General features: G+C 31.8%; 2 protein-coding genes across 3 annotated transcripts in view; one reads left to right on the plus strand and one right to left on the minus strand.

Annotated features, from left to right (window-relative positions):
- Positions 1 to 3,151: 3,151 nt before the first annotated feature.
- LOC118190469 (tonsoku-like protein) lies at positions 3,152 to 12,111 on the minus strand. The gene has a single exon (XM_035361178.2). It carries the CDS (start codon positions 11,980 to 11,982, stop codon positions 8,014 to 8,016), a length of 3,969 nt encoding a protein of 1,322 aa, XP_035217069.2. The 5' UTR covers positions 11,983 to 12,111; the 3' UTR covers positions 3,152 to 8,013.
- A 397-nt stretch (positions 12,112 to 12,508) lies between these two features.
- Positions 12,509 to 14,731, plus strand: part of TrpRS-m (Tryptophanyl-tRNA synthetase, mitochondrial) — a 46,999-nt gene continuing 44,776 nt past the window's right edge. Inside the window, exon 1 of one of the 2 annotated variants that reach the window (XM_035361180.2) lies at positions 12,509 to 12,642. In XM_035361180.2, coding sequence (XP_035217071.1) covers positions 12,568 to 12,642 — 75 coding nt within the window. In that variant the 5' untranslated portion in view covers positions 12,509 to 12,567. The remainder of the gene's footprint in view (positions 12,643 to 14,731) is intronic. The other variant, XM_035361179.2, reaches the window with a different exon arrangement.

Here is a 14,731-nt window from a genome sequence, read left to right on the forward strand (position 1 = left end):
TATTTCTTCAGAATTATAAATATTTTTAAATTGCAGCTCTAGTTTCGTTAAAAACCCGTTTCATAACATAAGAATGTAATAAAAAAGTTGCATATAATAATTGGTTGAATTGGAAACTTTCATTGAAACATTTTATTTTACAATTATAAACCAAACTATTAAAGAAATCGGCTGCCCAAAATTTCTAAAAAACTAACTTCATCAAATCCCTCAGTTTTCAACATAATAATAATAATAGTCACAAATTTTACAATTCTAAAAGCCCTCTGTCATGAACAAAATGACATCTAATATATACAAGTTAACATCTAAGCAATTCCAAATTTACTCCTATCTTAAAATACAGATCTTATTCTGAAACAGTTAAGAACACTAACCTCAATAAAAACTTTATCAAATTCTTTTGTGCAATGGAGGGGCTAGAAATCATCTTTGGAAGCACTAAATTATCACTACAACTGCTTTAATTGTATATGATTATTATTACAACTACTTTAATTGTTATTAATAAGAACATTCTTATTAATAAAAACTTGCTGTAATTCTACTATACTCCGCCAGCTGAGAGGTGAGAATCGCCTGCTTCCTGCTTAACCTGAAACCAAGCAGTCAGTATTAGGGACGGTTACCACTGTGAAGGCTTACTAATCACTTTGCTTCTCGCTACTGCCTGCGATGTTTATTTTTTTAATAATAAATGTTACATCTGTGAATTTATTTATGGAAATCTATTACCACAGACATTTAAAATGAAAACTTTTTTAATGTAGTGTTACATGAGAAATTAATATAATAGTAACCATTTATGAAATATTTAAGTATGTAAATGATTAACTGTAAAATGAGAATTTTTTCTGTAAAAGTAAAGTTAAAAAAAATAAATCATATGCAAAGCACATTGCAGAATTAAAATTTCGAGTAACGGCAAAACGTAATTCTCAAATAGCAGATTTGTGTTTCGTTCTTCACCACCCCCGTGTGCATTCGCTTCATCTCAAAACAGCTTTGATTTGAAAGCCACACCTTGAGACGAGCCAGGCTGATTTATATTATGTCTACGAGAACTTGCTTTATTCTTTTATTCATATTCTCTCATCATACCTGACAATATGAAAGTTAATAGAAAACTTTTGAGAAATGCATTTCTGTCAGCAGTAGTTTGAACAGAAGGTTTTTAGCTGCATGTTTTACAATACTTGCGGAAAAAATTATTCTTGCAGCTTTGTTTCATTTAATTTAAACAGTTAGAGAAAAGTTTTGTTTCGAAAGGATTATGGAACATTTTGAGTGTGGTAATGTCTGTTGTTATGAAGTTGTAGACAAAAGAAATAAAAGCTGATTTTATTGTTGAACTTAAAAGAAAACCCTATATGTGTACATCCTTGTGTACAGGGATGTACACAAACCATATTTGTGTACAGAGAAAACTTGAAATAACTGAAACTTTAAAGTAGAGGCTGCAGGAAACTTCATATGGTGAATATATATTGCGTATTGCTTCATATTGCAGGCTGCAATATTATATTTTTTTAATGAAATAATAAAAGGAAAGTTATCTGTATATGGAGCATTTTACGTTTTTCGCAGACATAACTAATGCAAAATATTGCAGTTGGTAAAAGTTTACAATTGGGTGCACCTTGTTTTTTGGCATTTCTTTTTGACGCCAAGATCGGCTCCAGGAAGTCACAATTTCAAGATTGCCGTTACACAAAGTCAAAGAATTGCACAAACTCTGTGTCCATGTACACATCGATCTGTTTTCACTTAAAAAAAAACCCAGAATTGCACAAACTAGGCATTGCGCACTGCCTTAAATTTGTCCATGTACACATCAAATATTTTCATTTAAAAAAAATCAGGAAGTGAAAACTATCACGGTAGCCAGAAATGAGGTTTCATTGCCGAAATTAAAAAAAAAAAATTATCGTTAATCGAAGGCGCACCCAATTCTACACTTGCAGTTTCTTAAGCTGTTTCGGGAAAGCATGTGAAACTTACGCTACTCACTGGCGAGACGAACGAGATAAACAACCGCGATCTTGCTTTGTGCTCATTGGCTAATATATACCAGATGACCTGCAGCGGCGCTTGATTCTCATTGGAGAACAGGAACACGAGGTTTTCGGACTCTCATACACAATGCAGAAATGTGCCATATTTCAGGGATGAAACGACTTCGGTCATTTTTATATGCATCTAGAACAAGCGCTTTCAGACACCAAAAATCACTTTTTTGTGGGCAAATAACGAAGTATTAAGCCAAGCTACAAAAAATTTTGAGAAATTTTTAAGAATAAAAGAAAGTCGGGAGAAATACGTTAAAAATTGGGTTGGTGGGAGTATGGTCAGAAATCGGGAAAATTGGCAACTCTGTACAAGGATATTCAAGACTCACCCAGGAAGTACATCAATATCTAGAAACAATCAACCAGATGGGAAAGACATGCATTATGCAATGGATACCTGCATATGTTGGAATCGATGGGAACAAGGCAGCCGATGAACTGGCTAAAAAGGCAAGAAACCTCAACAACTCAATCCCTGTCACTCTTGAAGATGCTAATTGCCATTGCCAGATATAGACTCAAATTTATTAAGCAAGACCATTAGATATGCGAGACTGATACAAACAGAAATCACAAAGAGACCATTACTAGATAGAGAACCCACCCTTTTAGAGAAATGAAAATTAATGAAGATGGTACCAGATCATATAGAAACACAGCTTTCTCCAAAAAACATCTTCAGCTGTCCATCAATGGAGCTCTGCAAAGATTGGGGGAATTTTTTTTAAGGGAGAGCTGTATAGTGAAAAGATAGTGGAACAGGCAAAAGCAGCAATTTCCCCGCATGGATCCATTTGACTTCTCAAAGAATATGACACCAGCGAACTGACCAACTAGAATTAGAATTTGTATAATTTCTGCATAAAATAAATGATACATAATCTTTTCTTTTTCATTTCTTTCATAAAACTTTTTTTGGATTTCATTTATTGATTAAAAGATATCTTTTGAAAGAACAAATTAAGATAAAGCAGAGCATTTATCTGTTTGTATACTCTGATAAGTAAATCATTGAAGTGCTTATCATGCTTTAATGTATGATGATATTTATATTTTTACTAGTAAAGCAAAAAAGGCATAAGTTATGATGATTAGTTTAGTGTTTATTCAAAGATAATTCTTAGGCTAAATATATATTTCAGACAGCCAAAACAAAACAATAATGTTTAATAAATAAAAAATATGTAATGTACTTACATGAAATCTACAGAAAAAAAGAAATATAAAATGTCCATTTTTGGTGAAATACCACTTTATACTTCTTGTGTTTAGAATCATAAGAAAAATAAACATACATGTAATAGATACATGGGATGAAAACTTAGATTACCTACAAGTAATGAGAAAATACATAAAGATCAGTGATGCAAAACTCTGAGTGCAATTTGCTTAACATAATTTTAAAAAAATCTTATTGCAATTATTACTGTACATCTATTACAATCATTTAATATAAAATCTGTGGATTAATATTCTGTAATTTGAACTATTTTGAGATAATTAACCATTTAACTGAGACTTTTTCCTTTTAAATACAGAATACTTTATCCTCTGCCTCCCATAAAAGGCAATGTTCTTTAAGCCTCTGACTGCTCAATTTGTAGACCAAAATCGCTTCAAAAATTGCGGAATTTTTTTTTTTTTTTTGGGGGGGGGGCAAATCTATATATATATTGGAGGATTGAAAAATGCATTTTTCCTTTCAAGAAAATATTTTTTTATATAGATTTTTATCATGAGAAACTAAGTTGCCAGAAAAACCAATTTCAGAAGTTATCACCAAAAAATTTTTTTAAAATAAATTTCAGTCGAATTACAGTTAATTTCTATTTATTGCATAATATAAAAAAGTAAAATATATAAAATTTAAGAAAATATAAAGCACTGAGGGAAAAATACTTTAGAAATCCAGTTTAGTATGATAGAGTTCAAAACAAGGTTCAAGGCAAAATCCAACTTCACCTTTGCACCAGATTCAATAAATCTAATTAATAATTCAATAAAATAATCAAGATAATTGCTGAATGTTTTCTAGCAGCCATTTTTGTAAGAAAAAAGCGCAAAAAGCGGAGTTTGAGCGGTAATACCACGTGCCTTCAAATGCTGCAATTTAGTGGACAAGTAACGATATCTGTTGGCCAAAAAGTAAACTAAGCGTCTAATACTGTATATAATTTATTTCAGTGGTTAAACATGGGAAAAAACAGGATGTGCTCCTCAATAAAAGAAGAAAAACACATGCCTACGGAAATCACAGGATAAGCAGATTTTGCTACATTTGAGTTGCCCGTGGAAATCGTAGGATGAGCAGCTAAAAGGGTTAATCAAAATTTGTCTTAGACTGATATTCATAGGAAATTAGACTTCATAACATTTCCTATGTGTTTAAAGCGTGTGCAGGTGAAACCATATTCAGCAAAAATAATCTATGAAATTAACATCAATAAAGGCTGAATTTTAAATATCAAATTGATGTATGTCTTTTCGTTCAACTAATTATTCTTTTAAATATAGGTTAAAAATATTTTCATGATGTATTCTTAAATTTTGAGTTATACAGGGTGTTTCAAAAAGAATCATTCGATTTAAAAAACAAAATCATAACTATTCCATTTTAAATCCATTTTGATCGAATAATGTATAGGTATAAAGAAGGAAATCTCAAATTTCATGCAGTTGGTGACAGGTAGCACTAATGCTCTTCCTTCACCTGCTAACTGTGTTTATCTAGATGATAAAAGTACAACAGAAATCATTTTGTATTCTACACTTAGTGAAGTGAGAGTCCGTAACAACTGTTCAGTGTGATTTTCGTCAAAAATCCCCTGGTGTTCAACAACCTATTTTTCAGTGCATTAAGCGATAATATAAACAATTCTAAAACACATGTTGTGGGTGTAAATGAAAATCGCCTGGCTATCCCCACATGTCAAATGAAAATGTGAAGCACATCTGACAGGATTTTCCATGTATTCTACAGAAAGCCATTTACTATGCTGATATTCCAGCAACATCTAAAGGCGTGTTTTGCTTCGAACGCTTATTTTTCAAAACCTACAGGATTCAGTTGCTGCAACCTCTTCGTACAGGTGACAAAGAATGATGTAAGGAGTTTGTAAAATCATTCATCAGAATGCGACACAATATGACTTTTTTTTTAACACACTTTGAGTGTAATGATGAGGCTACTTCTCATCTAAGGTCAACAAACCACAATGTTTAAAATTGTGGCAATGTCAACCACTGCAATGCTGGAACTGTGGCACTGTTAATCACCATGATGTTAGACTATGGGATATACAGCAGCCAAATCAAATTGTACTCACCAAAAGTTTTTTTTTTTTTTTTTTTTTTCAAAGGACATTGTTATAGAAATCACATATCTTAATACGCTTGAAAATTGCCTTTTCTCATAGTTAGAAATCAGTTTGGATAACTGTGTTTTCTAGCAAGATGGGGTACCACCCAGTGGAGCTTGGACGTTCATGAACGTTTTAACAATCACATTTTGATTAACAGATCGGTCATTCAAGACCTCACAATTCAGTTAAACATCTTATAACCTTCAAGATAGCTGGACCTCTCAGTGTGCGATTTCTTCTGTTAGAAGTTTATAAAAGACTCTTTATATTTACAGTAACAACAGCTGAACTGAAGATATGCATAACAATAGCTGTGGATGCAGATATGCTCGTAAACATTTGGGATAAATTTGACTACTGTATAGCTAATGCTGTGCATCTCAAGGTGGATATACTGAGGACTTTTAATTTGGAGTGTAAAAAAAATCTTTTATGATTATCTATGAATATAAAATTAATCTAAGTACAGTACAAAGTCCGTAATCTGGACATCCATTATCCGGAATGATCTATAATCCGGACCTCAATGCCACAATTTTTTTTTTTTTTTTTTTTGTGTGTGCTTTACGCATGCGCGTTTAATGTATAATGGACGGTAAAAGCTAGGCTAAAATTATCTTTACTGATTCTAAGGCATTTCAGTTAATGTTGCAGATTGTGCTGTTTCTTAATCTTCTAATTGGATACGGCTTATTACTTTTTGAAGACTGTTAAAGCAATTTTATGAAAATTAAGCTTGAACTTTCGATTATGTCAAAAAGGGTTTCCAATTCTGGAGTTGCCATACTGCTTCCGATAGTGAAGAAAGTGACAAAGAGGTGAAAATGAAAAAATTTCAATTGACAAGTTAGTCGGTATTCTCGACACAGCAATTACACGACTTCCAACAGTGGAACTTTGTAACTAAACAAGAAATTATGTCTGTTTATAGAATTAAAGAGAAAGTATTAATACAAAAAATTAAGCAACTTAAACAACTTACACTGAAAGAAATGTTTAATAAAATAAACAAATAAATATTAAGCCTTTTTTTTTTTTTTTTTGTAAATTTTGATACCCTTTAGATTATAATTGCTCTTTATTTCATAAATTACGGTTTCATATTTTTAATTGTATAACTTATGCATGCCATTTTACCAGATTTAAATTGATGATCTATAATACGGAAAAACCCCTAATCCAGAATCGCCGAAGTCCCGACGAGTCCGGATTACGGACTTTGCACTGTATCGACGTTCAGTTTTTTCATAATATATGCATTTTAATTGAGGGGGGGATTCTTTTTGAAGCACCCTGTAAAATGATGCATTCTTAACTATTTTGAAAAAGTTATCAATTATATTAACTTGAAAGGATATACACAAAATATCATATCTAGGGATCATAAAATTATTGATTTTTTATATTGTCAGAAATAAAATAAATTGGTTATTACATATTATTGCAACCATCTTAGTAGAAGTTGCGATATTTTCAAAAAGTGCTAAATTAGCAACCGTTCTTCAGGCAGCCATGCTCATAATAATCCATCTGTCAAGCATGTCACCATTTTTGTATGCATTCTTTTTGTTGTATTCCCTATTACAAAGGTTTTCGTAGACTAATTATAATATTTTTTGTTTTAAACTCAATTTTAAAATGTGTGTTTGTAGAATTTGCTAGTGATGGAAGAAACTGTAGTAATATTTCTGGAGGAATGTAGTAATTTTTCACAAAATCAATAAAGGGAATAATGACGTTTGGCAGATGGCCAGTGTGAAATGCTGCGGTTATCCATGATGCAGAATTTGTGCAATATTCTGATTCTTTTTTTTTTTAATGTGGAAACAGATTGATATGTACATGAAAAGAAAAACAGTGCATAAAAAATTACAGGATTTTGCAAAAAAGTTTTACATTTTCATGTATCATATAAACCTTATTTAATAATTTAAATAAGTATTTTAAATTTTTAAAGTGCTGTGATGAAGTTTACCCACTTACGATAAATATCAATAGTTCGTAAAATCTTTTTAAAAAAGTCACGAACTTGCACTTGATAAATTCGTAAAATCCTTTTAAAAAAGTCAAGAACTTGATAATTAATTCATATATTTTCATTTGTAAAACTGTGCCAATTATATTAATAAAATATAATATTAATACAAGGTGGTTGCATTAATATACATGTCCTAATAAATATTCTTCTTACAAGTTATTGGTTATAAAAAAACAATACTATAAAAATGTAACTACAGCAAAAAATACTTTTGTCAATCACATTTTTCTTAAAATAAAAATATTATATATACCTTTGAATTTTAATAAGCATATTTCTAGAGTTTTTTGAAAGAAAGATTAAGTACTTTTGCCTGTTTTTAAAACACATAACACAGCATTTCTTATGAACCTACATCTGTTATATAAATTCATCTGAATAGTTAAAATTCATAAATATTTGATTTTAAGCTGTACTAATATCTTGACATTTTATTCTTAATTATTTTTCCCTTAATAACAAAATATAATAAATAATAATCAAATTTTTAAGATTTCATAAAAAGAAAATTTTGGCATGTTAAAAATTCATAAAAGTATGGACATTAGGCAATACTCAATTCATTAAAAACACATGAAAAAAATTTAGCTCTATTTCCCCAGTTGTTTTTCCATGATAATACCAATTCTTCAAATAAGTTATCTGAAATATTATCTAAACACATATGCTGTAAAGTTTTCAATCTGAACACATCAGTCAGAGATGATACATCTTCTTTCTTCCATACACAAGTACCAGTTACATTAAAATACGTCAGAACAATATCATTTATACAGGCCGTTCTTAGGAAAAAACATACTGCATCACCGGATAAATGTGGATTGGCAGAAAAATTAAAAGACTGAAGCTGCGATAAATTTGAAAATTTTGATGAAATATTATATAAATCTATATCTTTTAAATGACACCCTTGTAGAACAAGTTCTTTCAGAAAAAACATCTTTTCAGAAATGAAGTCATGGATCAATCTTCCAATGTCGATACTTTCTGAAGTAGTGTAAGAAAGATCAAATTTTGCTAACTTTTTCCTTGGAAGACACTGTAAAAATTCATTCAAACCATGCTTTCCTAAAGTATTTCCTGATATATTAAATTCTTCCAAATTCTGACATGTTTGTAGTGTCCTGCAGAGCTCCTCACTAGAAAAAAATGAAGAATTTAAACCACAAAAAGAAAGGTCTAAACTGACTAAGGATGACAGTTTTAAAATAACCTCAAAATATGGTTCACATCCCGAGTTGAACACATTGTAACTTAAGTTAAGTGATCTAAGATTGGGAAGTTTATCTTCAGGATTATCTTTTTTATGGAAATATTCTGCAATGCACTTTATACTTTGAGAAGTCAAGCAACAACAACTCAGGCTAAGTGATACTAAAGAAGTTAAAGATGGAAAACAAGAAATTAATTCACTCATACTGGCATCTGTAACTACAGTACCACTAAGATCAAGATGCTGCAGAGTCTTATAATTTGAGAGAGATAAAAATATCAAAGTAATTTGTAATGAAGTGATAGAGCAATTGGAAAAATTCAGTTCAGGACATGTTTCAAAATTCTGAAATCTTTTTTCAATGGAAGCCAAAGCTTTCACACCTCGTTTGTTACACATTTGGACATAACGTTCCTGCAAGGTAGGCTGATCCCAAAATTCAACTGAAGAAGTTACTTCATCATTATTATCAAAGATTGACCTTAGTAAATCAGAACTTGAAAGTAAAGCTCCATCTTTTGTCATTAATGTCAAATGTGGTCTACTACCAACCAAATTTTGATATCGATTAGCAGCTTGCTCGGCAAGCCATCCAACGGTACAATTTTCTTCTGGCACAGGAACAAGAATTAGCTTATCGGTTATGCGTACTCGTAGACAAAAAGATAATTTTGAATTACCCTTTTTAGGTGGCTGAGAAACAGTTTTTTCGTTTTCTGCAGATGTATCCTGGAAAGAATGTGAACTGTTGCTGCTGTCATCTTCAACTATGAAATTTTCATTATCATCGTTTGAAAACAGTGATGTATTATTATTATTTGTTGATTTATTATTTGAAGTCAAATAATTACAAATGGATTTACTTGTCCTTACATTAAGGCGTGACATTTTCCTCTTTTTTCTTTTTACTTTAGGTATCTGGTCAGTATCTTTTATCAACCAATCATTGACAATTTCTGTTTCATTTAAGAGAGAAGTCTTTGCTAGTTCTGGAGCTGAATTCACTGGCTTTGTAGCAGTCTTTGCACTGCGTCTTAAACTAGCCATTACGGCTTGATATTCCGATTGAACTTGATGAGCATTATCCCAGTCTTCCTTCCTGATGGAGAAAAGAGGTTCTGAATGTTCCATTTCGCCTTCACTTGTGTCTGATGATATGCTGGGTGATCTGGCACGTTTCTCAACTCTTCGATCTGTCTGGCTTACAGGAGTTACCTGATCATCAATAAAAGGGACATTTGTTTCCAATGTAGTTAAACTAACTTGATTAAATTCTTCAGTTTCTTTCACCACTTGACCAGCTTGAGCCATTTTTTCCTTTAACTGATCTTCTACACATTTGCACTGCTTAAGGGTTACAGCATCCAAGTCATTCCTGCTTCTTTTCTTCCAATTCTGAAGAGCCTGCAGGGGTGATTCTCCATTGTCATCAAGTATGGTAACAGATGCACCTTTGGAAATTAACAACTGCATGACATCTAAATTACCACAAGATGCTGCATCATGAAGAGCAGTTATACCACCACATGAAGGCCCTCCACGATCATTTATGTGAGCTCCTTTTTCCAATAAATATTCAACTATATCATAATAACCATAATTGCATGCTTCATGAAGGGGAGTCCAGCCACAGAAATCTCGAGTATTAACTGGATGTCCACTTTCCACCAGTCGTTTGACCATGCTGAAGTTACCATTGATACAAGCCTGATGCAGTGGAGTCTCCCCTTTTTCATTGACTTTGGTTACAGCTTTCTTTGGTCGTCGTTTTGATCTAGCTGCTAAATCCGTATCTTCTTCTGTTTCACTCTGTATGTCAGATATTTCACTTAAGTGTATATCTGCAAATGGATCTTCACTTTCATCTTCTACATCTGATTCATCATCATTAGAAAAGTTTTGCAGTCGTAAATTTTCCAGCTTAGCTTTTATACTTTCTGCCTTTTCATTCAGCTGACTATTCTGATAATAAGTGAACAGCTTTTCTAAAGTACGGGAAATAAACTTTCCATTTTCTATCTCTTCCGCTAAAGAAACAGCTTTAATAAGCTTTTTCTCACACTCTTCAAAATTTTGCTTTTCTTCACATATATCTGCCATCTTCCATAATGTTTTTATTTGTTCGGAAGGTTTATTTTCATTACAATTTAACTCTATTTGCAAGAACTCTAGTGCTTTAGAAGGATCCCCATCATCATAGTAAGTCTGAGCTAAGGAAAAATAAATGGGTGCTTTTTCATTTTTAGGAGAACCAATCTCTTCCATACACTTTAAAACAGAAGAATAATATTCAATGGCTAACTTATAACAATTCAAAGATGCTAAAGCATCAGCAATTTTTTCTAAAAGAACCCTTCTCTCGTAGTGATCACTTCTATTCAAATTAAGTAATTTATTTTGTGATATACATAAACCAACACTAATTTTAAGATCACTTGCAATTTTTTCGTGATCTTCAGGAATTGGAGAATGCAATTTATATGCAGTTTTTAAACATAATTTCCCTCCTTCAAAATCCTTCAATGAAATCAATATTGAGGCTTTGGTGACTAATGCTTCACATTTCAAAGGGATATCATGTAGTTTTCCTGCAGATACAATGGCTCCATCTAAAAGGCGAAGTGCACACGAGTATTGCTTATGTTTTTGATAAACAGTTGCAAGACTGTACTGGCATCTATTCAGGTCCTCATGTAGGCCATATTTTGAAGCTAAAAAAATGGCATGTCGTATATTTTCAGCACATCCAGATAAATTTCCACGTTGTTCACAAACTAGACCTAAATTTAACAGCAGACGAGCCCGCATTTCCGCATACTCCCTTTCACTTAGAGTAGAATTAAGACCTTCAGACAGTTCTAATGCTTGTACATAAGCTTTCTCAGCTTGATCTAACGTTTTGTTACTATTATCCTTTGGACAATCTCCTTCAGTTTCAAAGAGATATTTCATATAGTAAGTTCTTCCAAAAGTAGCCCACGCTCTTTGTTCTTCAACAAGAGAGTTTACACTAATTGCAAGTTCTAGAAATGTCTTGATATGAGAAAGTGCTTTCACAAAACGATGGAGTTCGGCATAACATTCGCCGATTTTACGGTTGGCAACAGCCATTCCTAAGCGATCACCAGTCATTTCGCAAAAATTTAATTCTTCTAGATGGCATTCTAAAGCCTGTTTATATTGGCAGGCTTTAAATAGTTCGGAACCCAAGTAGTTACATGCTGCAGCAGCTTCTTTCCATTTTCCTTCGGAAATAGCTTTCTGTTTTTCCTTTTGCAAACGTTTGATTTCGTTAACCATTTTCTAACATATATTTATTTCCGAAAATACGATGTAAATAAAACTGAAAGCATTACATTGACAGTTACACAAATTAAAATATTCAACTTCATATCAAAAGTATTTTATCTACAACGAATTTGGCGGTTGTTTTCGTTTGCAAAGTACGTACAGTTACAATTACATCCTACACATAGTTATACTTTTTATTTAAGAAAGGAGTAAATTTTGTAAGCTTTTGAATACTTTTTAACAATTATTTTTATTATTGATACGATTTTTACTATTGATATTAATTGACCAGTAATCTGAAATTAATACGTCTTCAGAAAAGTATTTCCTCCGCTTTATGCATCGCTGTACTGGTACCCATGAAATCGTTTCTATATAGGCTGTTCTCTTTTAGAACACACTATTTTACTATTTTACTATTTTACTAAACGCTACGAAATTATTTTTCTCTCAAAGAAAATTTCCGTCTTTCTATCTGCCGTTATTTCGTAATTTAGCTTGGTTTTTCGCCCTGCGGGCAAAAAGACTTAACCGGCGCAAAACATGACTTGTGTATACTTTGTGTTTAAATGACCATCGATTGAATAATATACGATGCATGCCTTGTGTATACGTAAGAACAATCATATTTGTCACCTAATAAACCAAAATATATCATGCAAACGTAAGGTAAGCCTTCCTTCCTTTTTTTCTTTGTTTGCCAATCACAGTGACAAATTTTCCATAGTTTATTTCCACCACCAACCTTTCTGCTTTGAATTGCGCGGGTGATCGGACGGAAAACAAAATGTTAATAATAGCTTCACTAGTAATGGGAACTCACCTTTCATTATATTCTTGAGTAAAACAGAAAATATGCACTGTCCAGATAAAAGACACAGAATCAATTGCATTATTCATGATAAGTCAGAATTTCTGAATAACAACTGGAGGAACTCGAAAATATTTCATCATTGTTCAAATTTTTCAGAAATACGATTTTTTCAATAGATTGTTTGTATCTAGGGCTTCATTATATAATTCAAAAATTCGTTGCATATATATATGTGGGTATGGTCTGTTTTTGAAATGAGCAGAAATTGGATTTGAAAACTGAAAAGCGTATTTCATATACTATTGCTTGTAAATGCTCAAAACGTTTCTTTGGATTTCTGCAAATATTTTCTCTTCTGAGGTAGAGCTAGCAGCTGCTTGTGATTGTTATTTAATCAGTCATTCACTATGGTCTTAATTATTAACTCCTGGTGACTCCTGTGCTGGCTAATTAATTTTTAAGTTCCTGCATACTGAGAGTGTTTTTAAAATTATTAGAATATAAGTATTTCAATTTTATTTCTCAAGGTTTTCTAGCTTCAAGAATAATTATTACAGCACTGTATGATTAAAAATGAACGGTGGACATATTCATTCTTAGGCAGGCATGCGTATTATGTGCATCAGACTCCACAAATTACATTAATCCAGCAACTGCTACACATATACAGTCAAAAGAACCATACAAACAGTTTCTGAAAGTAAAATTTGAAAAAAAAAAAAAAAAAAAAAAAAAGTATTCTTTATAACAGCAGGATCCATTATCTGAAAATTTTAACACTATTAAAGATTATATTCGGTTAATCTTCAGATTATGGTAACTTGGCGAAAATTTGGTGACCAACCCTGCTATAACAACCTGTTAGCTTTTTTTTGGACGCCATTTTGTTTTCACGAAGTAAAGGCATTTTTTTACTCAACATTTTTTTCAACAATCTGCTAGCCGAATTACGCTTATGCTAGAACTTTTACGGAACAAAAGTGCTTAATCAAGACGAAGATTAGGTGCAAAATTGGGAGAAAGTGCAGAATCGCCCACTGCTTGCCGCTTTTTTAAGAATTGCACATACACGGTATCCATGTACACCTCGACGTATTTTCACTTAAAAAAACATCCCAGAATTGCACAAAAATGGCATAGCGCACACTCTTGACTTTATCCATGTACACTGCTAAAGTCCTAGCTAGTAACCTTTATCGCCTTACCAAAATGTTGCCAAACTACCTGTTACCATATTCCAAAGATTAGCCTTATATGCTTTTATGGTAATACAGCTCTGGCAATTTATTTAATGGTAAGGCATTTGAAAAAAAATAGGCAATAGCTCTGGCAATTTATTTAATGGTAAGGCATTTGAAAAAAAATAGGCACTTTTGTAGCACCATTGAAATCTGAAAAAAGAAATTAAGTTTTACTAGATATAAGTATGCAAGTTTTTTAAAACTCTTTTATAATAATAGAATCAATTAATAATATATTTTAATAATAATACTAACATTTTACTTTTAAGCTAATCTTTACTTATATATATGTAACATCATGCTTTTCTACCAACCTGAATTTAACTGTATTAAATAGAATCTTTAATTAGCTCATTTTTAATTGCATTATGCGTAACATCATGCTTTTCTGCTAACTGATTTTAATTGCATTAATTATTACATTTAACAAGCTAAAATTGACTTACCTATGCTTAATATGTTTAGTTGGCTAATTTTTAGTTAAATTTAACTTATATATCACACAGTGCATTAAATATCATGTCCAGAATTCTAAATTTTACTTTTATATGCTTTATGTCATGTTCTATTTCAAAACATAACCATATATTACTAAAATCATTACCATTGGCAAGCTTGGCGATTAAAAAGGGACGATCGACAACAGGTTCTCTCTGGAAGTGCCAATGGGTTCATTGTGGAAGGAAACTACCGTGTTTTTTAT

The sequence above is a fragment of the Stegodyphus dumicola genome, chromosome 11 (genome assembly GCF_044657685.1).
Source record: "Stegodyphus dumicola isolate Sdum_Otavi_A_Nest chromosome 11, ASM4465768v1".
In the NCBI taxonomy this organism is placed as follows: domain Eukaryota; kingdom Metazoa; phylum Arthropoda; class Arachnida; order Araneae; family Eresidae; genus Stegodyphus; species Stegodyphus dumicola.